Raw genomic sequence first — 25,525 nt, 5'->3', positions numbered from 1 at the left:
TCCTTGTCCTGTATTATAGTGGATTGACATTCAAAAGCTTAATTTGTGGAGGTATTTTTGAAGAAAGAGTTAAAGAGTATGAATCCTATCATAGAAATAGGAGTGGGAGTTTTGGTATTAAGTAGATGACTGCTAAAGCAATGCCCTGCTATATACTAGCAACATCAAGTCTATTCTGGTAGGATTTGAAGCTTACTATTAAAGTTGAGCATGATACCACCTACCTTTGAGTGGGATTCATCTCACATAACTGTTGACATCCAGAATGAAGATGCCTCATGCATGCTAATAACTGCAAATCTCTTTACAATCACCAGAGAGAAAGAGGTACCTCTCAGCATATTCTATCTGACCCACACATTAGGTGTTTTTGCCAAGATAAAATTATTCCCTAAAAATGTGTATTTCTCCTAACTGTACAGAGTTTATATCCAGTTAGGTCAGACATGGGCGTACAGCTAAGTCCAACCTGCTTTGTCTTCACACTTCCCGCATAATTTTTTACTCAAGAAAGGGAAAAGTGAAAATTTTCTCAATTCCTAAGAAAAAGAAAAGGTGACTGTGTCCATACCCCCAGTTTTGCCTTATTTATGTTGCTGGTCAATAGGAAGGAAAATAAGGTCAGCCTATTTGCTTCTTTGATAAAAAGTCATGAGAGGCAAATGCTCTGAGAGGGTATGCTTTCCAACTCAGTCTGGGGAAGCCAATTTGCAGAGGACCAATGCATGGCATGCACACAGACTGCCAATAAAGCAAAACCACACAGCCTGGAGGGGCTGGATCCTGACAAGAGACATGAGTGGGACAGCTCTTCCAACCTAGCATCAATTCTTGTCACCACTAAATTCTGAATCACTACAAAATGACTGAATGACATTGCTCAAATCTAGCTGCCAACACCCAATTTATTCTGCGTTATTGAGAAATCTATTTTTATCTTCTGCCCTTTTAATTCTAAGCAGCAGTCTGCCTGTTCAAAAACAGTATTGATTGACACTTAATATTGTCAATGAAAGTTGAATGAAAATTTTGAGCAGCTTTCTAAAAGAGAAAAATGGAAAAAAACAACACTTAAAGTCTGATAAAAGTGAGCAATAATTTAGTTTTAAGATTCCATTGTGGTAGATTTTGCAAGCAAGAGTTTTTGTATTTTTGAGTGTTGTGAGTAAACACAGACACAGCAAATTGCAACAACAAAGCATTGACTCGGATATTCCACTGGTTTCCAACTATTTCTTTAGATCACTATTGAATTTGCTGTTAGAAATTGCAATGTGTTTAGTTTGAAAGCTAAGAGGACATTTCTAGATTGAATGAGGTGTTTATGACTAAACTTCAAGTTTAACTGGTTGAGAGAATTTCAGGATTCCCCACCTATGTGACAAAAGCAGCATTCTGATTTCTCACACAGGTGTTTAATTTCTGCTTTAAAAACTACATCTTAAAGAACCTATTAATTCAAAAATTTCAAACAATATTAAAAATTATTCATAATTTAATGAAGAGTTTTAGCAAACTTGGTTGGTTTCCTAGAATGTAAACGGCGTCATACTCTACTCTGCAGATTTTGCACATTAACTCCACATAACATTTGTCATCCTAAGCAAAACCAGACAGTATTGTTCAGAAGCACTGCAGCAAAATGTTTTAAGTTGATGGCCCAGGGTGGAAAATAATTGTTCCTGAATGCCTTAGGAAGATCCATTTTCAGAACTGACTTGGCCATTTAAGTTCATCAATTTCACTGAGACTTGATCACTGAAGACAGGATTCATTGCAATTCCTTCTGATCAGACCTAAATTAGGTGCCTTTTCCAATAATCCTCAACCTTCAAACTGAGATTTTCTTGTGGCAACCTTACCTGCTAAAGCTACTTTAAGTCCTTCAATAATAAATTTTCTTTTCATTGACTTTCTAAGATCCTTGGGAAATTTTACAGATGTGCTGATTGAGACTTGCTGATGTTAATGCTCACAATTATCATACTACACTAGAATATGATCAATACAGACAAGAGGAGAGGGCATCTAGAGGTGCCAATCTTTCCTCAGGAATTAGACCTAGAATTCAGATCCTGTGCTTGAAGTATTCTTTCAGCTTTAACTTAACCTAGGTATAACATTACGTTAGAGAACCCCACCCTGTGTTTATGGCTATAAGAAAATTTACTAATAGCAATCCATTTTAAGGCATTCATGGGAGTATGATTCCTAATCTTGAAGAAATGCAGGAGTCTTTCTCATCAATGCATATGTATAATTGAGACATACTCCTACAGCTAATTCATGATGCTGATATAGACACATATTCCTTACAAAAGCAAATTTAAGTAATATCAAAAGGACGAAATCTTGGAAGGGGTTTCATTTTCCCTAAGAAAACATCAAATGTGTACTGTTTCCGCAAAGGTCACACACACCTGATTTGTCTTTGATACAGTCTGTGACACTTCCACATCCTCTGTTTCGCTGTCTTCTGAATAGGATTCAAACTCCTCATTATAATATTCTTCTGCAATTTGCGGGTCTTCAGGGATTTCTAGAGGAAATTAAAAGTTTATAGTATTACATAGACAGACAACATTCATGATCTTAGAAGGATGCAATGAATTTTACATCACTCACATCAATAACAACGCATTCTGAAGTTGAAAATTGTTGGAGAAGTTATCAGATTAAAATGTTCATCTTTGGTAGCGTGATAAATAGTGCTAAAACTGCCTCTGTCAAAAGGTCGCACCCTCATCACATAGAAATTAATGAGGATCTATACTGAGTTTCGGATGAAATCACTGAACCATAGAATAATTCAGGCTGGAAGATACCTCAGGGGATCATCTAGTTCAGCCTCACTCAGAGCATGTTCAGACTTCAACTGAATCCAGCTTTTGTGAGCTGAAATTATGTCCCAGTTTGGTTTTCTCTAACATACATTACTTTCCTAGTCCTGCTCACCACATCATGGCATCCTGGCTTGTATCAGGAATGGTGCAGTGGGCAGGACTGGGGAAGGAATCCTGCCCCTTACTCGGCACTGGTGAGGCACCACCTTGAGTGCTGTGTGCAGTTTTGGGCACCTCAATTCAGAAAGGACGTTGAGGTGCTGGAGCAGGTTCAAAGAAGGGTAACAAGGCTTGTGAAGGGCTTGGAGAATATGCCCTACAAGGAGAGAATGAAGGAACTGGGGCTATTTAGCCTGGGGAAGAGGAGGCTGAGGAGGGACCTTATTGCTCTCTTCCAATATCTGAAAGGTGCTGGGAGAATGGGACTGGTCTCTTCTAATTGCTGACAGGATGAGGGGAAATGGCCTCAAGTTGCGCCAGAGGAGTTCAGGTTGAATATCAGGAAAAACTTATTTACAGAAAGGGTGGTTAAGCACTGGAATAGGCTCCTCCGGGGGGTGGCTGAGTCACCATCCCTGGATGTGACTAAAAACCATTTGGATGTGGTGCTCAGGGACATGACTGAGCCGAGGGTTGTTAGAGGTAGGGTAGTATGGTTAGGTTGTGGTTGGACTTGATGATCTTTAAGGTCTTTTCCAACCAGGGCAGTTCTATGACACATATCCTGTGATGAATTTTATGGCTAGGTTAAATTGGAAATTTAGGCTAGGAAATTGGAAATAACATATATCAGAGTCCATATATATCATAGTCCACTGCACATATCCATAAGCAGTGAGTTAGTAAAATAGCTTGAGGCCAGATTGCGCCTTCTTCAGCGAGCTGTCTTTTCTCAGCAAAAGCCTTTAAGCACTTGTTCATTTTTAAGCAGAGACTAGACTGTGGTGACTATCAAAACAGCAGGATCCCTGTTTTTCTGAACAGAAAGCTTCAATGCAAAGGGCTGTCCATTGGAAGCACTGGTCAATGACAGAGATGAGACTAGAGCAGAAGGAAGACCAGCTCGGCAGCTTTCCCATCGATAGCCTTCAGCATTTGAGCAGGGAGGTGCTCCAGGAAAGCTAACACTTCCACCTTATTCCATGCAGTGCTTACCGAGTTATTATCAAGACAATTTTTGTACAAGTCCAGGTGCAACATTTTTATGCTATCAGTTTTCAAACAGAAAATGTTGGCTAGGCTTCCTTGGCTGCTATTATTATAAGAAATGTTAGCTGAAGATAAAAACAATCTAATATCAAGTTATTGTAAATCACTACAGTCTTAACATCAGATAATGCTGATTTTTCCCATTCTCCCAATTAAATCTACTTCTTTAAATCATAGAACCATAGAACGACTTGGGTTGGAAGGGACCCCAAGGATCATCAAGTTCCAATCTCCCTGTCACAGGCAGGGCCACCAAGAAACATAAAGTGACTAATCTTTCTTTAATATTACTGCCTTGAAAGAAATTCAAACAATACTTTGTATAAAATTAAAAATGCATAATAGATGTTGAAAAGATTATTTCACGTGGATAAAAATATCCAAAAGATTTAAATAAGTGAATACAATTAAAAGATGCCCTTGGATTTTGGGCAGAAGGAACCATTCTAATTTTCAAGGCATAAGACACTCAGTGAAAAAAAATGAGTAAAAGTATTTATCGACTGCACTAGGTTGAAGTTTTTCTGTTGAGATTTAAATCTCTACTATTATCTACTGTCCCCAGAGCACTTTCAAAAATACTTCTTACTTTGTACATTTACCTATGAAATTCAAATGTGTCAGTATTTGCTCTCAGGTTTCTCTTTTTTAAGATATTTATGTGAATTCCACTGCCTCGAATTTGTAATTAAAAAAAAATCAACAATAACTTGTGCTTCCAGAAGAACCTCCAACCACATAAAAAGCTTATTCCACAAAAGAAAGAATTTATCATTGCACCTAATTATTTGAGTTCTCCAAAATGCCATTTGACAGAAACGTCTAACACTTCATCTTAAAAAAAGAGCTAAATCTCAAGCTCTCAAATCTCATTCATTTTTAGCATTGGAAGAACACTGCTGAACACAGATATGTGTTCACTTTCAGACACAGTGAACATTTGTCTTTCTTTCTATCAGGGAGGCTGTCATTCCTGTTATTACTCTAACTTTATTAGGTTCATCTGCATGCTACTTGTATGTCTATAAGCATTCACATAGCTATGAATCAGCCTATTATAATGTAAACACTGCACTACACTATTGTTTTCTGACTCTCCCATGTTCCTTTGTTTAGTGCTGTAGCGAAAAACACAATCCTCCCCTTACCAATTGAAAATCACAATTTACATGCTCTAGATAGAGCTCTACACCTTATCAGTAGCTCACAACCAGATCTCAACTGAGCCTCATATATCTAAACTATCCAAAGATGCTGGCACTAGCTGAATCCTACTTTCACACCAGCTTTTGCATCTTTCCCACAATTTCTCACTTTACCACTTGTGACACTGTTTTGACAGCTACACAAAGATGGTCATTTAATCTGAGTTCAGTAACACAATTTTAAATGCTAGTTCAGACACGAAAGATATTCCAGAATACAGATGTTTACTGTCTCCAATTCAGAACCTGTTCTAAGTGACATTTCTCCACAGAAAACAGTATGCCCAGTGGATAGGAGCTTGGGAGTTAAATACAACGAGGCTTTAGAACTACTTTTTGTTATGACAAAGATCTTTAAACAAGACACTTTCAAAACAACAACAAATTCATTTAGAATGCATGATTCATTGTAAGTTTATACTAAATAGAACCAACTCCCTATTGCCCGTTTGCTACAGATGCAGAGGCACAACTCTGATTTTCTGCCGAATTAATCTGGGTACACAAGCGCTTATTTAGTTGAGATCTTGGATCCATCTAATCTCAAGAACACACAGGCTGGCTATAGCACAGCAGCCATAAGTCACACCATGGTGAGCTGTGCCCATGCTGGCTGCCTCAGAATTTGTTTGGATGTTACACCACAGTGCTGAAGAGCTGTACAGAGTGAGACACTGAATAAACAGCTGGGACTGATTCACCTCTGCTAGAGCTGGAGTGAACAAACCTGGAGAAGTCCAAGTCCGCCTCTTCATAACCACTTGCTGGTCTCAATCTCTCAGTGCAGTGCAGATAACTCAAGTGAGCTGGGTTTTTGGCTCAGGAAACACACTACTAGGGGAGGCTGGGCCCAATACTCTGCTGTTTTTACATCTGCAGGCCATTCTCTAGGATGTCTGCTACCTGAGTTTTCCTACAAGCCTTGATATTTCATCTCTCCCCATCTACCCCATGGAAAAACTCTCATTACACCATCTCCTGAATGTTCTCAGTGCAGTTCCACATCTCAGCAATGTAGCACAGAAGGAAAATTCTTGGTTTATATATTCGTAAAACTAGCTTTAATAATGATGTTGCTCTTTGGGCTAAGCCTGTTTGAATCACATATGAACCCTTGCAGAGCCTATCATGGACTCCAAGGCCAGGGCTTTGATTCTGTTCTTTGCTCTGACACAAAACAGAAACTAAGTCTATTTATGCCTGGAAAGTATTTGCAGGGAAAAAACATTAAAAGATGCTAGTGAGGTGAACACCGAGTCTGTCATATAAAAAGAGGAAACTGAACGGCTGCTGCAGAGGCTGGGATACCCTGCTTCTGTGTTTCAGCACTTGGACTGGGAGAAAAACAGCACTGCATTGCATTTCCAACACCACTTGCAGCCCATACGATGCCCTTGCTCATGAAGCCCTCCTGATCTGCCCAGGATCAGAGCCCCCTAACCTTGCACGCAACAAAGCCACTCTGTGCATCATACACACGGCAGGCAGAGATCCTGCCTTCTTCAGTGAGCTCTGGGAAACAAACATCACATCCAGTATAAAGTCCTCTTTGACCAGACATAGCCATGAAAAACCCAATATAATTAGACTTTATTTTAGCAGGTGATTGAACTGGAGACTGGCAGAGGTTTCTTCCAACCTGAATTATTATATGATTCCATGGTTATGCAATGCTGCACCAACAAAATGCTTTGAATTATGACAGACGTATTTATGTGTGTGGACATATTTAACATATACACTTACAAGGTGATCAGAAATATGTTAATTTCCATATTCTTTGTTTTCTCAGAAAATCACTGGCAAAAAGAGATGGTTAATAGGACTGGCCAACACTTCAGAATCACTTATCTCAAAGCATCACTTATCTCAGAGCTTACTTCAAGAGGGAAAATAGAAAGAGAGGAGTGGCATTGCCTATAGGATGGAGGTTTGAAACTCTCAGATAAATGGCTTGAGTTACACAATCCTGAATGAGAAAAAGGCTCTGTGACACTACATGGTCCAGGTCAATATTCATTCAATTTGGAAAAATAAGATAATTCCATTATTATAACTTCAGATAACACTGATTATTTGTTTGTTTGTTTTCCATGCAGGACAATATTAGCAAGTCAGACAGAATTGCCACCTATTGGCCAGCTATAAAGGAGATATGCAACTATGCCCATGGTAGGGGGTTGAAACTGGATGATCTTTAAGATCCTTTTCAACACAAACCATTCTGTGATTAAGATCTGAGCTTCATTGCTCAGAAAGTCAATGGAAGCTTTTCTCCAACTTCTAAACTAGGCTGAAAAAGCGTCTCAGAAAGGGCATTGTTTAGGAAATGAACTAAGGGATGTAACAGGACTTCTGTGTCCAAAAATGACTTGTAAGATCCATTAGCCTAAATACGAAAGGACTGTGTGGTCATCAAAAGAACTATGTTCTGAAAGAATCATGTAAAGCACAGATGTAAAGAAGAATGATTTGTTCTAAATGAAAGCCAGAAATATAGCCAAAGTTAAAATTAATATTTGGTAATTCGGTTTTTAGCATCATAAGAAAGAAAAAAAACTTTGATTTACCTGTGGACTTCACTGAGTTACATGATGCCATGTTGCCTTTCAAGCATAGCTTAGATTTCATCAAAACTAAAAGTTTTCAAAATAATCAGAAATCCTTTTAGTGCTGACAGGTGAATGAAGAAAAAGAATGATATAGCAATACAGTCAATAGCAGGGAGCACTTAGTGAGTCCTGAAAGCCATTTCCTTTATGCACAAAGAGGCACTATTACTGTAAAAGTTGCCTATTACTTGCACAATGTCCAGCAGGAAGAGAGCAAGAGCTGTACATTAGAGGGAAAATGACCATCTTACAACATCAATTTAAAACTACCTTATACATTGCTGTATTTTAAACTTTTTGATCAGTCAAATGTACTTTCAAAGAAAAAATTCAGTTTTCCTGTTGAACCTGCCTGACACTTTCCCTATCATTGTGGTGACAGTGCTGAGAAAGAAAGAGTCCATACATCAATAAAAAAAGAGCTGACCCTTAAGAAAGCCACTTCCTTATTCCTGAGATGCAGTTCAAGAATGCCATTTTCAAGAGATAAAATGAAACTATTTTCATGAGAGTAAAAACATGGAACAGTTCAGATCCAAATCTGATGTAAGCAGTATGCACATGAGATTCTGGACATAGTAAAGATACATGTAAACTATAATTAATTTGAGTTTAAGCAGTAATGTAAGTTATGTCAGATATGCACAAAACCAATGACTGCAGCCAAGCAAATCTACAAGTGAAGTATTGAGACCTCCAACATCTAGATGTAATTAACTTACGAAAATAAATGCATTTTCTACACTGCAGGAGCACCATTTGCAGATTAAATAGCAGAACATGAACTAAGCACCTTCACTGCTGTCACCCTCTCTTTTCCTCCAGCTAGTTGTCTGATAGCCACAAGCACTGAATTCTAAGCTGGTAAAAACTTCAAACTAATTCAGTATTTACAGCTACTTTTCAGAGCAAATTCTCATTCCCTTGGAATTGGTTCCAGATTCTTGTGTCACCACGTAATTTGGCCCAGCTCCCCAGAAATGCTGCTTGGTTTGTTAATGAGCCAGAAAGCTGTAGCTGGGGGACACACTGGGATATGCAGTGTTTTTCAATACCATTCTGCTCATGATGCTTTGTTTGCTACTAAATGCTTGGTGTGTCTTCATTTACACCAGTTTAACCTGGAATTTGAAATGCAGTGACAGATACACTGACTGTTAAGTAAAACTATTTGGAATAAAAGCTAGTATCTTTCTAACAAATAGTTACAATATTGAAACTGTACAAATATTCACCATAAGTTCTAATATACAATGTTTTGTACATATACAAGCTTGGTGCATTGGCCTCAAACTGTTCCCAAAATTCATACAGTGTATTCTAAATGCTTTTTGACAGAAGACTTTGGAATGAGCAAAGGGGTCTACAGCAGAGGCTTTAACAAGACTTGGCCAGAATCACTTTAACTCTAGTCATTGACTGAAGTAAATTTTAAGGTATGATTTATTTATCAAAGCCAGACTAAATCAATGGGAAAAATTAATTTTAAAAGAAAAAGTAGGAACTATAGAGTAACATGATTTTATCCCCCAAACTTTGAACATTCACAGTTTTTCACAAAACTACATATTTTAAGGACTACATTGATATCACAGAATCACAGAATTGTAGGGGTTGGAAGGGACCTCCAGAGATCATCGAGTCCAACCCCCCTGCCAAAGCAGGTTCCCTACAGCAGGTCACACAGGTCGGCATCCAGGCAGGTCTTGAACATCTCCAGAGAAGGAGACTCCACCACCTCCCTGGGCAGCCTGTTCCAGTGCTCCATCACCCTCACTGTAAAGAAGTTCTTGCGCATGTTTGTGCGGAACTTCCTATGCTCCAGTTTCTGGCCATTTCCCCTTGTCCTGTCTCCCTCAGAGAAGCTGTAGGAGCAAGACTACTTGGAAAAAGAAAGTAAATTTTTGTGAAGCAAGTAGATAAGCAAACCAAACCAAAAGTGCATGGCTTTAGCAAGGGCTTCCTGGGGGGTTTATGAGTAGAATTCAGTTCCCAAAGGTCTTCAAAGATGCTAAAGCATTTTATTAAAAACTTGAAGATAAAGGACAATGCTCTTCTACATAAAAAGGACAATGCTACACTACACAGGGGCTTTTAAACTACCATAACTGCTAAGCATCCTAAAACTCCATAAAATTTCCAAGAATATCTCCAAGAATATTCTATGGCTGCCCCCATGGAAAAAGGGTGAGCATGTTCACCCAACGCTCATATTGCAACCAAAGCAAGAAATCAGCTCTCCAATGGCTTCCAGAGGTAACAATCACTTAGTATGAGCAACACTTCAGTTGATTAAAAAAAAAATAAAAAATAGAAAACAATTTTCTTAATTGACTACTTTTTCACTTTGTGGCTAAAACCTCTACATTTTGTTAAATCTTACTCTTGATAGAATAAATCAGATTTAATATTTCTTTAATTGAATCTGGGACAAAGTGTGCTTTCAGTATGAAACCAAGAAGTGAAAACAAGAGACAGCTGCACATACTCCCAATGTTCCCATGCCCTCAAACTGTGTGAGAGTGGCAGGAATTCTGGCACTCCATGTGCAAAGGACAAGTGAAGGACTTGGTAGGTGCCAGCACTAAATAGTCAAGTTTCTCTCAGCAAGCATCTCATAGTAAGATTTCAGCAAGTAGCAAACTGGGAACACACCTTATGATTTTGGAAATATTCCAGCTCATAACACAGACCTGCACTTTTCCAGCTACTATGACACTACTCTTGTGTGCTTACATACTCGCTAGCAGTTGCAGTCGTCACCTTCCTACAAAATTAACAGCAATGTAAATTGGTGCTCAAGAATATTCCTGAAGAATAAATACACTTTTCTATCACTCCAATAAACATGTGTGATATGTCTCAGGTTAGTTTCTCCAAATATTTTTATTCTTCTTCTCCAGTCCCTAATTGGACACGCAAAATTTAGCTTTCTGGCCACCTACTTCAACTATGGTTCCGAGAAAGTGTTACATAAGGACCTGTCATCTTTCTTGACAGAGGTGATCCACGTCAGAAACTCATTCAAACTTTAACGCTTAGCTCAAGAAAAATTCTTTTTTCTTCAAATAAGAGCTGCTGAGGACTTACTGGTATGACTGCCTGAGTGATGATACTTCAGAATTATCAATTACCTCATCAGTATGCTTACACGCTGTTTTACAGGCACCACAATAAATGTGCATGTGCAGATATGCATAACAATGCACAGACAAACATAACAATACTTTATTGTGAGTGAACATTTACTATGTGAGAGTCAACTGAATTTTACTCACTTAAAATTCAAAGGAATATGCCTGTAACTTACAATTAGCAATGGAAATAGAGAAATAATGTATTCAACTACTGTAATGTACTTAGCTATTTTGGAATTGTAATGAAATCAGAGGTTTGACAGATGTAATTTATAGCAACATACTAAGCCCAGGAATTGAACACGATGATAATCTCTGGAGTATAAAGAAATAAAAAGGAAGAGAATACAAACCAGAAAGATCATGTAATATGTCCCTTTAACTTATGTCTTAAGCTTTTACATTCTTCTTCTGTACAGATAATTTAAATACAGCAAGTAGTTAGCTTAAGCTATTTTGCTCCTTTAACTTGACCGCTTCCCACATGGAAACAAGCCTAGTACAAGCAGAGGAGTAGATTATGTAAAGCCAGTACTCTTGCAGGGAGAGAATGAAATGGATCAGAATGCAGGTGAAGCCCCAGCATATAATGCACTGGCAAACAAAAAATGCAAGATACACTGTTCTTTTAGTGGCTGTTAGGTCCAGTGTTGTTTTGCTGCATGGTCTTTTTCATTCTAGCCACTTAAGGGCAGCAAGGACAAGCCGTCAGAAATTGTTATACATTTTCATATATAATTTATTGAAAACTTAAAAATATATATATTTCACAGTCTTGTTTACCATATCTTATTATCTATGAAGCTGATATGAATAGAAGTTGCCAGTGTGCAACTTCAAGTTTTCATGACCATTAGACTGTAGCTTGTTGAATTTAATATTCCGTGTAGCACCTGTGAAAAGTGAGAGATTTTGGTAGCTTTCAATCCAGTATCTTTCAGCCGCAAAAAGTGGTCCAAATCATGAAGGATCTAAGATTATGGTACAGAAATGGTCGTATTTTTCAAAACTGTAAATAGTACTGAGCATTCTGGAAGCATTTTTATATACAGTTCAAGGTTTTGCCACCAATTTCAAGGTAACTTCTGCTGTAGAAACTGAATCAGAAACCTTGAATGTTTAGCTATTACAGTTGTATAACAGGATTACACCTTGCTCTTCATGCATTATACTACTGAAAAGACTGAGCCTCTCCTACAGCATCTTCTGTGTAGCAAAGTAGGAAAATTTGAATATTCCACACTAATATCCCATGGATAAGTACCTAAGTACATTTCTCTGGGTTCATTACAAGTAAATCCCCATGGCTAGCCTTTCCTATTTATTCAATACATTTGCCAACTGTAGAACTAGTCAGCAGGAACTGAGTTGTATAGAGTTGGGAGAAATGCTGTACAATCTGGCTTCATTAGGTAATAATGTAAGCAACGCAAAAGCAATTGCACAGAAATAATTAATGTGATGTAGAAACAGAGCTGCAATTTTCCATCCTAGCCCAGCATATGGTAGCCCACAGAGAAAAGCCACAGTGATCTACCAGTACAGAAGTAATCCATGGAAAAGATGAACATCAGCATCAGAACAACTCTGATGCCAGCCTTTTCACAAATAAAGGGAACAATACATTACTCCAGATTGTATGTGTAAAGACAAAGAACTTCAGAAGATGATTACAGTAACTTAAGAAAGAAGAAATGTAAAGCGCAAACTGTGAGATGACAGCTTGGAAGCATCTTAAGGAAGGAAGGTTCAGGTATGCTGGGAGCAGCCAGTGCTACAACAGATAAAAAATGCAGAAGTATTTTATAGAAGTACTACACAAAAGAATATTACTGTTGCCTATGAAAACACAAGGAGATCAGGAAAAGAGAGGAAAACAATTACTTCAGCTGCAAGGCAATAAGAAATACATCTTGAAAAAGCTGGCTTGAAACAGCCAGAAGAAAAACTAAGGCAGAAATTAAAAAGTTTACAAGCACTGCAGTATTTCGACCCAGGAACAACTTTCTACACAGAGAAGTGGGAAGAACTTTTCAGAGCATACAGAACAGGCTGAATTCTTGAGGAGAGATGCACTACAGGTGATGGTATGCCACAGTCTGGACTCAGAGATCAAACTGAAGTTGGTACTCTTGCCATGGAACAGAAGCAAATTACGGGGAAGTAGTGCCACTGAGAGCAGCAATTCCTCTATTGCAGAGACAGGAAGCTGCCAAGGTAATAGCACTGAAAATGTGCTCTTAATGCACAGCTTCCTCTCCTGGGTCACTGAAGCAAAAATAGCATAACTTGCTATTCATATAATTTTTCACTGTTTCCCACTCCCAAGTTAAAACTAGATCACTTTCTTCCTGAGTTCAAGTAATGCATAGAAGATTTCTGTCAGCAAAAGCTCGTGTTTCTTTGATTTCACCCATCCAAGTTCTTCATTTCAGGCTGGAGTATGGCAGATAGTGCAGAACATGTGCCCAGGACCCCAGAAGTAAGCAGGGGGACAGAAGGCAGCATGGCAGTGTGCAGTCTCTGTGAAAAATGACTAAGTCTGCAAAATACAGCAGAGTGGAATAATAGGGAACATACCTTAAAAGAACAAATAGAATTTTAATGCTTAAAAATAGCATTTTATACTGCCCACTGTATTTCTCTGCAAGTACTTCAAGAACCAAACTATTTCTTTGTTTCTGAAGATGGTGTACAATCTATGAACAGTCTGAATGGGCCTGTTCTGTAACAGACTGAGTTATTACAAACATCAAAAGCACAGCGTCTCCTTAGATGTCTTTCATACCCCAAAAAAGAAAACCTGCTTGATGACTAACAGATTGATCAACTATTTGTGATTTCATACAACTCTTTTAAATGTCTGTCAAGTGCACAGAGGTGCTAATTAGAATGAAAAATGTTTTTAAAAAATCATTACATAAAATAAACACGGAGAGAAGCTTAAACTTCCCAGGGAACTCTACAGCAGTTAAAATTGTTTTACTTTGCTAAAGCTCATCCACCAGTCCAAAACTCCAAACTATCATCTTGATTTTCATTTATCTAACCTTACATAACCTGCCTTGGTTTTCCATGCTTTCAAAAACTGTGTTTACTACTGCTATAACTGGATAAAGATGCCACGGTTTCTAAATCTCCTTACTAAAACTAAACATTGAGTTCTGCATTTGACACCTTCCCCAAACACATACCACCATTTTTCATAATGTTTTAGATAACTGAAAGCATAATGTGCAGTGTTTTATTATCTATGGCTCTTTCTAACCCTTCAGGAGCCTTGTCTTTCAATCTTCCAAGCCCTTCCTTTCTTCCCTTCTTCCTTCCTCCAACCCTTCGCTTTTCATCCTCTTCCCCTCCATTTTCCTTCTCCCTTTGCTTCATGTTGCAAATTTTTCAAGGGCTTTAAGATATGAGCCAGAGATAGCTTGAACATTCCTCCCTACCTCTTGAGATTGGGCATTCTCCTTAGCTGTTCCCCAGCAGCTTTTCCTATTTCTGAGAGGATTTTTAGGAGTAGCTTAAAGGCAGCTGCTGCTGAAACTCCTTGGTATCCACGAGCAGACTCCTTCACCTGCCATTTTGCCTCTTCCTCACCTGCTATTTGTTACTAGTTCTAACTAAGGAGACAGTTAGTCTGGCTTTCTCCTAACTTCTGCTAACCTGGTATAGGTTACCAAATTTATTGCATGTCAGACAACTTTACAAAAGGTTTTTATACCTTTGCTTCCAGTTTTACTGTTTTTCTATTGTATGGCACATTGACTGAGAACCAAATTCTACTGAACATCAATAACTGGAATTGTTTTCACATTTTCAGGTACAAAGACTCCATTAATAACTTAATTAATAGCACGTAGAACATGCATGGCTGAACTGAAATGCTTAATGAAAAGAATGAATACTGAATAGAGTTAGTAACAGCTTTGACATCAGCTTCAGGAATAACAAGGTATTCACGAAGAAAAGAGAAGCTATGCAATTTGCTTTGCTTATCCTTCAGTCCTTTTTCTCATGAACTTACCACCACTTCAGAGAATCTGACAAAAGCAGGGTCATTAAACAAACATTCATCTTTGTACAGCTTCAGACTGAGCAAACTTTTGCATCACAGATATAATCGCATTTAATTTCCATCATTATAGTTGAAAAACTTAATGACCTCTTAAGACAGAAACATCGATTTCTTTCCTTTCTTGCATGTTGTCCTGTTTCTATTTAAGTCTCTGTATGCCTATCCTCGTACGTCTCCCTCCCACTCACATTTACTGCTTTCTCTTAGTCCCCTACTTATGAGCTGCTCCACCCCCAACCCCAGGATGTATTTCTAGCAGCTGAGTTCTCTCCTACACAGATCACCCCCCCTTGCACTGTGAAGTAGCAAGTCAACTGTGTGGACGTAAATGAGGCTACGTCATAAGAAAAAAGCCATTTGCTATTAATAAAACCACCTCCACCACATACAAACTGATTTTGATACCTTTGAGCTAACGACATATCCCTTCATAGATGCGTATAAAACAACACAAAAAGGCAGAGCTATGAAAGTAGTTGCTGTATTTTAAAGTCTATTAATACATGCTAACAAAATTCTAATCTGATTAAAAATCTTCCATCATAATAGTTAAATGTTGAAGAGTATTGACACTATTTCAGTACATAATAGAAATAAAACTTAAATATGGGCTGTGAAAAATATTTTCTCATAAGTACATTTCCACAGTCAAGCCCTTATTCAAAAGTTTGGCTATTTGTTCTTTTATCTACAGTTAAGTGCAACATAGTACCTAACAATCTCGAGACAGTAGCTAAATATCCAAGGACAGTACAGGTAAGCACTTTTTAAAGAGTTTCTGTCTGCCTCTCTCATTGCTATGGGTAATGAAAATGGTATCAAAGTGTTCCAGAAGTGCAAATGCTCTCTATTCTTGTACTCATTTTTGCACTGGAGAGGTAATTTAGAAAGTGTTGTTCTAATACAAGTCATTTTATATATGCAAAGGTTAAAGCTATTTTCTTTGAAGTCTGCACCTTTTTTGGAGGAGGTCTGTTCATCCTCTTTGCCATTCAAGTCACCCCAACTCAGAGAACCCAAGCTTCCTGACATAACCTGCTGCACACATCCATCTATAATATTTTCCTTTTCTTTTTGCATTTCTTTTGTCAACTTTACAAACCTAACTGTTTTTCATACTGCAGTTCTTCACCACAGATTTAAGTACAAGGGACAAAATCAAATCTTCTTTATAGGAAGTTTCAATTCAACACCAGATTTTTAAATCTTACCATGGTCCGTAAATTGACTCCATCTCTCATTTCCATTTGGTTCATCACATCCTATGGATGTGGAGTCACACATGATGACCGGCTGAGAATCAGTGAGGGGTTCTGAAATCTGGCTGTCGGATTCCTTAGTCAAACAAAGCAGCATGGAGAAACAGGAACAGTTAGAGCTTTCAGTAGCACCACAATATGATGGTTGCCCTGACTCACGCAATTTCTGGGACTCATTAAGCAAATATTAAGAAAAAAATTCCTAACTCTTCAGTAATTGACCATCAGTGTGACAACCACATGCTATGATAGATTTAACATGGTTTTTAATTTTCCAAAGACAATGAGAAATGCTGAATAAAAACAAAGTACTAAAGCAAACCTTGTTATATCTGTGATGCTTCCACCGTTTCCAAACTGTTCCCCATATTATAAGACAAAGTGCTGGTATTGAACAGGACTATTCTCTGTTATTGATATTTTAAAAGCAAAGGAGAGTTTACGCTGGGAGTCACTTCAAGACTTTAATGTTACTAGAGGATTCAGTTAAAATGTTGATATTTGTAACTAGTCAAATGAGAATAAACTGTAGCTATCTCAAATCAGAGTGTTTAAAAGATTACAATTCTAAATTTATCTTGAAATCAAATGTATTTTGAACTCTGGTATCAAACAGACTATTAGGAAGTACATTTCACAGAATCACAGAATCACAGAATTGTGATTCAGAGAGCAGATTTAGATCCAAAAGTGTCTTAGTAAAAGAAAACTGTGCAGTGACTAGAGAGTTTGTTGAACTATGTCTAAATAACTGAATGCAGTGCTACTCATCACAGGTCCACAGGGTTCAGCCAAGGGGTCCAGACTTTGAAGTACATCCAAATAATTAATCTTAGAACAGAACAGTGTCTCTAATGCTAAAGAAAGTGTGTGGCAAACAGAAAAGAGGTACACACTGAAAGTCCATAAATAAGGTCTCCAACACACTCTACTTACATGTAGGACATTGACATTCAGCTTCTGAAAATTACGGGACCTGAATTCTTGCATTCTTTTGACATTCTCTTGATATTTTTCTTCTGCCAGCTGTCTGTGAATACAGAATACTTGTGATTGAGATGTGATATTGGGGATTGCACAAGGGGACCTCCTAGCAGTAGATGTGGAAAAGCAAATTCCATTATCAGAGTACTGTGGCAGCAAACACTCACAGCATCTACGCAAGACAAGGTTAATTTTACATGAAAAGATCTGTGGCCCTTTTTTTTTTTTATAACAGTTATTGTATTTATCTTTCACAGCCTGCGTAATGTAATTGAGAAATAGAAAATGGTTAGTCCCAGTAGCTTTTGTCTCTTCCAAAGATCTTAAGCATATCATGCCTTCATGCCACCATGTATTCCACAGACCTTTCAGGTCAAGACAGGCACACAACACTTGTGTGCCATGAACACTTCACCCAGGGCATACCTGTTAATTGCATGTTTTCTGTTTGGGACTGCTTATGCCAGCTGCTACATTAAGTAAATCCTCCAGCTTCCATCACTAAAACCCCTTCCCATTGACGAGTAGATCTGCACTACTGAATGAATATCCCTTGTGTGAGAAGGTACTATGTTACTGTAGTCAGTAGGCAACAACAGAACTGAATATAGATCAACTTTAAAGATTTATGACTGAGAATAAGATTTGCAAATTAATATGCTGCCTTTGTATTATAAAGTAAATATACTCACTTCTGCTGCTGGGGAAAAAAAAAAACAACATTAAAATCTAAATAGAGAATGCTAAAATGCAAGATAGCAGAGAAAACAAAAGACAAACGAGAAATATTCTGCAATTAGTATTAATTCCTTACTTCCAGTCATTTAAAAAAAATGAAAGAGACAGACTTCCTACTTACAAATTTCATATAAGAATGGGCCTGCCATACTGCTGAAAACACCACACACAAGAAGTGTTATATTTTATATAATTGGTTCATTTCAAGTAGCTTTTTTAAAATGAGAATAAATTTACATACCAGCTTGAGTCTCAAATTTAGTGTTTGGTGTCAGACAGACACAAATACTGATCAGATACATTTTCCAAAAGGAAAGGAAGGCTGTTAGCTTTTATTTCTCCCTGTTGGGTACAAATGCCATGGGTTTGCACAAATAACACTAGGATACAATTTTACAGAGCATTTTCCCTCAACTACAACTACAATTACTATTCATTTGCAGGCATATGTAACAGCTGCGAAGTTACTGAGGACATAAATTCAGGCTTCATGTAACCTTGCATTATTTCTTTGCAGTTAGATATCAATGCCTTACTGAATTGCTAGTGTGCTTTGGCATGGCGAGGTTAAGATACTGATTCTCATAAGGCTGGAGAAGTAGGCCCATGAGAACCCAATGAGGTTCAACAAGGCCAAGTGCAAGGTGCTGTGTGCCAGGGCAATCCCAGGTATTTATACAAACTGGGAGAAGAACCCCCTGAGAGCAGCCCTACAGAGAAGTACTAGGGAGTCCAGCTGGATGTGAGCCAGCAGTGTGTGTTTGCAGCCCAGAAGGTCAACTATGTTCTGGGCTCCATTAAAAGAGTTGCCAGCAGGAGACCTCACTGTGGCCTTTCAGTACTTGAAAGGAGTGAAGAAACAGGAGGGGGTGCATCTGTTCATGAGATAGGAAAAGGGGGAATGGTTTTAAACTGAGACAGGGGAGGTTCAGGTTAGATATTAGGAGGAAGTTTTTCACACAGAGGTGGTGAGGCACTGGAACAGGTTGCCCAAGGAGGCTGTGGATGCCCCATCCCTGGAGGCATTCAAGGCCAGGCTGGATGTGGCTCTGGGCAGCCTGGTCTGGTGGTTGGTAACCTTGCACATAGCAGGGGGGTTGAAACTAGATGAGCATTGTGGTCCTTTTCAACCCAGGCCATGGGTTGGCTATGATTCTATTATTCTACCCCTCTATTGCTGTCTATAAGTAACTGAATAAACATTTTTAAATTTACACTGCACTTTGCAACATGCTTTTAAAGAAAACATTAATAATGAATATGGAGCTTTTCTGATTTTCATTTATATCACATGAAACACTGAACATTTTTAACTAAGAAAAAAACTCAAGTGTGTTATCAAAACAGTATCTTCTTTCTGTTTAAAAATCCGTGCATACAAACATAGCCTTCAAGCTGTTTCTCACATGCCGTTCAGAAATGACACTTCAAATCCCCACTTTTATTATGTTTTTCTTACTTAACAAAAAGCTATAAATTTTAAAGCCCTTACAACGTGTTGATTACCCTGCTATTTGATCACTTGACAAGACTATTTCCTCTGAGCTGTTAGCTTTTATTGGCATATCTCTTAGGAAAAAACAATCGACAAAAGCAGTATTGTTACTGAATAGATGACTCTTCCAAATGTGCAATTTTCAAAATGACAAATCATTAACAAAATTCCCTACTGTAATGAATCTGAATATCTCTCATACACATATTTAACTAGAAATACTGTGCTCAAAGTATCAATCTGGGCTGACGCTCTGACTTCTTTTCTACATAAACAATTACCTTAATTTAAATCATCCAAAATTCCCATTCACTATGAGTAGCTAAAGACAGTTTCTGTTTTTTTAATGTTTTTTTTTTTTTTTATATTCTTACGTTGACTGTTCTAACTCCCTAGACAGACCACTGAAAGGGGGAAACTGTATGGTTAGGGCACAATGACAATGTTATGCACAACTTACTTCAACTTCTTGGCTTTCTCATCTGCAGCATTTAACTTCCTCAGCCTCATTCGTTCCCGTGGTGTCATTTTCTGTACTTCGGACAGTTGCTGCAGAGTTTGCAAATGAACTTTCCTCAGCCTGAAATTAAATACATGCAAGCTTATTTTCAGACAGAAATGTAAATATCAGTATTTGGATTTGATATTGAAACATACTGACATTTCAAAAGGAATAATTAAAAAGTTACAGGTACTATAATGGACTAAACAGACCTCGGTCTGGAAAGTAAATGCCTCTTTTAAATTGAAATATTTAAACCTAGATTCAGGAGGAAGATGAACCAGTTCATGCATTTCAGGTGAAAACAGAAAAAGGTAAGCTCAGCTCCTCAAAAGAATAAATGTTGAAGCACAGTGAAATATTTACCCTGCCAGGATTCATTACTGAGCACATTACAAATCCAATGGCAGTTTTTAAATGAGAACCACAGAAAAAAAAAAAATTACCAGACATACATTTTGAACTGATTGATAAAAGTTGGCTGCAATGAAAGAGAGTATTAATCTGTCTGTAATGAAAGTCATAATTATCACATTGTCCTTTTGAATTCCTGGTCCTAATCAATAACAATTTGCTTGTAAACTGGTCTCCATGGACCGTCTTTGAAAGCTGAGCATGAATTATTGACACTCGTATTTCTGCTGTATTTACCAACGCAGAAAAGCAATAGTGGTTGTATATCAGAAAAAAAACAATATTTACCTCAGATTTTACCTCACATTGTAGAGTAACTACAAAAACTGAGCCATAGCTTGCAATGCCATGGCACTCACCTTTCACTCACACCAAAATTTTGCATTCTTTGTATTCACGATATCAAGTATTCACTTCAAATGGTTATCACTGCTCTTATGAGATAAATTCACTTATTATTTAAGAGTCCAGTTTTATAAGAACATAAATTTTGAAATCAGAAATTTAGAAACTGAGAAGCTTTCATTATGCTTTTCAATTCTTGACTATAGAGGGAAATAGTGTAGAGATATGAAAATTATGTGTAAATATGTAAAGATATGAAAATATTTCATATGTGAAATATGAAACACTAAGGATAAAAAGACTTTAATTATTAATGAAAATAACACTTCAACTATGAATAATGGAGACATATTTCTTGTCTCCTGTCCCCCAACCCCCCCCCCAAAAAACCTTTAATTTAAATTGTAAGAATCTCTTGGGAAAAAAAAGTCATTTTTCATGCGAGTTGAAACTGAACCTATACAGCTTTTCCTTACTTAAATATTTAAAATTTATGACTTGCACAGAACTGGAATAAACTAAGCCATTAGAGCTTTTACTGTAAGAAATGAAACTCAAACAGAAATGACAAAAAATAGTTCTGGTGAGGAAAAAAGAATCAGAAATATAAGGTAGTATTGATAGAGGACACCATAGCAAGCAGCTCCTTGTACACACACACAGGCTGCAGCAGCTGTGGGTAAATCACTATGCTATTCTTCTTCTTTCTTTTTTTTTTTTTCAAGTATTTTTGAATGTCACCATTTTCCAAGTATTTTTATTTCACTTTACCTGCCTCGTTGAATCTGTGATTGAAAAAGAGATATGGCATTTTGTTTACCAGTGTAAATACAGGCAGCTAACTTTCTCATAAATGCAATAAAATTCATAATAGAATTATGATTTTGTACACATTCTAAACATTTAAATAAGAGAATCAGACTACAGCACATCTGAAGGTAATTTACCCATAAGCTTTTCCTAGGAGTTCTGATTTCAAATTGATGCTCTGAACTTGAAAAGTTCAAGGTAAATTTCCATCCTCTAACAAAGACAGTTGTTATCCATAGCTGCACAGTTTTCAGGCCTCTGGAGCTAGGCCCAGAAGAAGCTTTAAATTGCTTTTCACAGAAGTATAAGAAGATGATGCTTGTAGTTACAACTTGCTCTTCATCTTAAACACTTGAGAATTACTTTTGAACAAGAATATTACAGACTCCAGGATATTACATCTGTGTCCCCCCGAGTGCTAGCTCAGTTAGTATGTGATGTCCTTTTGGAAAGAGATGAGACTTCACGATGACAATGGATCTGGTATGGAACATAGTATTTGGTATAGATAATAGAAAGTGGTTTTAACAGCCTCTTTTAGAAGCAATGTGATAGTTGAAGCCTAGGTAGTACTTTGCAGGTTAAAAATACTGCATCCCGAAAGCTACAATATTTTTATGCATACAGATAATTTGAAATCCTGTACAGATTATAAGTGAAAAAACAAACAACAATCCACAGAGGCATGGATTAAAAGTTTTTTGAAGATTCTCATAGTATATATTTGAATAGGTTTGTAACACTCAGTGTAACATATACAGAATTGGCATAACATTTGGACAAGATTTCAGTTCCTCAAAACTAGTTAAGGTATATCTCAGAGGAATACCTCTGCAGCTAACTACATTTCATTTGAACAGACAGGAATGCACACAGAGTTAATTAAGTCAATACAAACACAGCAGCAATAGACAAAAGATATGTCTAATATTTTCTGAGTACATTAGCAAGTGTGATTCTTGGTTTCCAGTATATTTACAAACGGCTATTTCTAGCAGAATCAATAATAGTGGCATAGTAAGAAGGCCAAAAATTAGATAACATGGCATTATTTGTTACAGCCTTCAACACTTATGCTTGCAAAGTTCAACCATGTGTTTATACTAAAGTGGAAACCAAAACAGAGAACTCTTGTCTGATAAAATGACAGAGGCTCATCTGACAACAAGAAAGAGCAGAAATAGAAAGGACAAAGTGGAAACTTAAACCACAATTTCTAGTGATGAGTTTACAGATACACTCCAAACACTCACACTGGGTAAAAAAAGTGTGCAGAAGACTCTGCTGATTCCCAGTGTCTTTATTCCACATTCTTCTTATCACTAATAGTAAACAATTCTTTGGTTTGCAAAGTTTATCTGATCACTCCTCCTGAAGGAATTCTTGCAAGTAGAGGTGGTGGCACCAACAAAGTGACCACAGCTGAAAAACCACAGGCCCACACTGATGATATGCAGGCCCACTGTCTATGAGATAACTAAATGATGACCTAAGCCTTCAAAATATACAGAAAATTTAATTACGCACCAAGTAGTAATAAATCAATTTGTGCATATACTACACATGCATGCAATATACACAATTTACAGTTACAGAATAAAAATATTTGATTGTTAGAACCATTTTTTGCCCTAAGTCTTAATTATGAAACTCATTAATGTGATTGTCCTGTATTTCTGAGGAATGGCAAGATCTCTTTAAAGGCAAAGTGTTACAAAATTAGCACAAATGTTCAGAGCAGGATAGCATTTGGCATCACTGTAATTTTTTATAGAGCTACCCACAAAATATTTAAAAATACTTACACAGCATCAGAAATGGGAGCACCTCCTTTCTGCCAGTTAAGCCCCTTGTCTTTTGCAGTCATACATGTGAAATTGTACTGTATATTCTGTAAATAAATAAAATAGAAGTGATATTAATGCCTGAGGCCAAAACGATCCAGACTCCAGCCTATTATTCAGAACAGTCCTAATGCAGAAAATGATTAAACAGTTTCCTTCCTTACCTCCTTAAAAAGTAATTTATTGCATACACTGAAGCAGGGACCAAAAAATCAAGATGCACTGTCTTTTATTAAAACTATGACTAACCAGAACAGTTTAAAGATTACATGTCCCCAGGCCCAAATGATCTGCACTTGTTAGGCATAAGTGTCCATTCTCCTTATTGTTCATGAGATTTTAAAGGGGGGAAACATTTAGCATGTCAAGTGAGAAGAGCTTAATTTCCCACAAACTCCCTGCCTCGATCAGGTTGTAATTTAGCTCAGAAAGTCTCTTGATTAACATTCCCAAAGGCTGCTCACTTATTTTTTCGCTACACATTTTCTCCATCTGCATTCTACTTTTGTGAAATACAATGTCTACCACTTTATCTTCTTGTTTACCTTTAGCTGCTCATCAATATAAGGGATTTTTAGGATCTCTCCTGCTGCTGGTCTCAGTGAAGGATTCTTATTTAACATGCTGAAACATTAAAAAACAGTAGTGATAATTCGGTCATTTTCTGAATTAACTTAAGAAGAAGCTAAACAAGAGATCAACATACCTGCTCAGCACAGCATTCAGATTGCTTGGATATCTATCAGGAAGAGAAGGTGTATCACCTTCTACAATTTTTAGCACAACAGACAAAAAATTGTGTCCAGAAAATGCATGGTTCAGGCAGCACATCTCATATAAAATGCATCCCAGAGACCTTGAATAATAAAAGAAATAGCATAGATGTTATTTTTACAAGTAGCATGCATAGTGACATTACAATAAGGAATGTCTTATTATCCTCACTATTATGTTACCTTTTTCATCTGAAAAGATCACTATTCATCAGTCAGACTACAAATAGGTATTGTTCCAGATAGGAGAGATCCTCACTCCATTTGCATAAATGCAGGGAAAAAAATCTACAATCTGTATATAAAGTCTTATACATATATACATACATATACACATATGCACATATATATGCACACACATACATATATATGTAAACACTAACTTGGCCAAAATTGATTTGAACTCAGAGAATTACCAGATTTTAGATGACCACATTATATTGAAATATCTAAAATCAAAGTTCCTCAAAATTTTACTTGGAGAAGAAGAAACTGGAATACGCATGGATGGAGACCAAGTGCAGAACCAGTGTCAGTTTTAGATCTTTAAAAACCATTAGGAATGATGACAACCAAAGAATTTCAAATGGGCTTCTGGTCTACCATCACCTTCATCACCAACAGCAAAGCAACATTATTCTTTGTGTAATATTTGACTGCGGTCATTTACAGAAGCAGTATGAAAAAAAGCATACTGATGATACGTGCAAGTACATACAGGTGAATAGCATTGGTGAAAAGTGTAGAAATATTATCTTTGAAGTAAATAATAAATACAATTTAGATAATTTGCTTTGGTTAAAGAAGAGGAATGAGATCAGCTCATCTGGCAATAAAGAAGAGTAAGTAAGAGTAAAGCTGAAATCCAGGCTCCACATACAATAAAATAAAGACAAGGGAGAGGAGGGCTCTCTCACTGGTGCTTTTCAAAGCTGTACCTGAAAACAATTAGAACATTTTTGCTAACAACTGCATAACTATAGAGATACATAAATAACTGTATGGTGTCTTAAATATTTAGTTATCAATCTGCTTTCCAATTTCCAAAATCAGTAAATGGTAACACACAGAGAAGATCTAGCTTTACGATGGATGTTTAAACTCTAAAACAAGATAATCACTACCTAAGAAAATACTTCATAACAGAATCAAGCACAAGGCATATGAAAGCAATGAACAAAAATGGAAATCCACCAGAGGGAAAAAAGAAGAAAGGAAAATCCCAGCCTGATAGGCCATATTAAAACTGTTTTTTGCAGAATCAATCTGTTTTGGATTAA

General features: G+C 37.2%; 1 protein-coding gene across 25 annotated transcripts in view; it reads right to left on the bottom strand.

The window, feature by feature from the left end:
- Positions 1-25,525, bottom strand: part of NEK11 (NIMA related kinase 11) — a 119,340-nt gene that overhangs the window by 56,900 nt on the left and 36,915 nt on the right. For all 25 annotated transcript variants that reach the window (XM_048951999.1, XM_048952002.1, XM_048952005.1 and 22 more), the window contains 7 exons: positions 24,179-24,328; positions 24,018-24,096; positions 23,434-23,519; positions 20,018-20,137; positions 17,277-17,370; positions 16,293-16,416; positions 2,421-2,539 (listed from right to left, as the gene is read on the bottom strand). In XM_048951999.1, the coding sequence (XP_048807956.1) occupies positions 2,421-2,539; positions 16,293-16,416; positions 17,277-17,370; positions 20,018-20,137; positions 23,434-23,519; positions 24,018-24,096; positions 24,179-24,328 (772 nt within the window). The remainder of the gene's footprint in view (positions 1-2,420; positions 2,540-16,292; positions 16,417-17,276; positions 17,371-20,017; positions 20,138-23,433; positions 23,520-24,017; positions 24,097-24,178; positions 24,329-25,525) is intronic.

The sequence above is a fragment of the Lagopus muta genome, chromosome 7, assembly GCF_023343835.1.
Source record: "Lagopus muta isolate bLagMut1 chromosome 7, bLagMut1 primary, whole genome shotgun sequence".
Lineage (NCBI taxonomy): Eukaryota > Metazoa > Chordata > Aves > Galliformes > Phasianidae > Lagopus > Lagopus muta.
The sequence above is the reverse complement of the archived record's forward strand: the minus strand, read 5'-3'. Positions and strand labels throughout refer to the sequence as shown.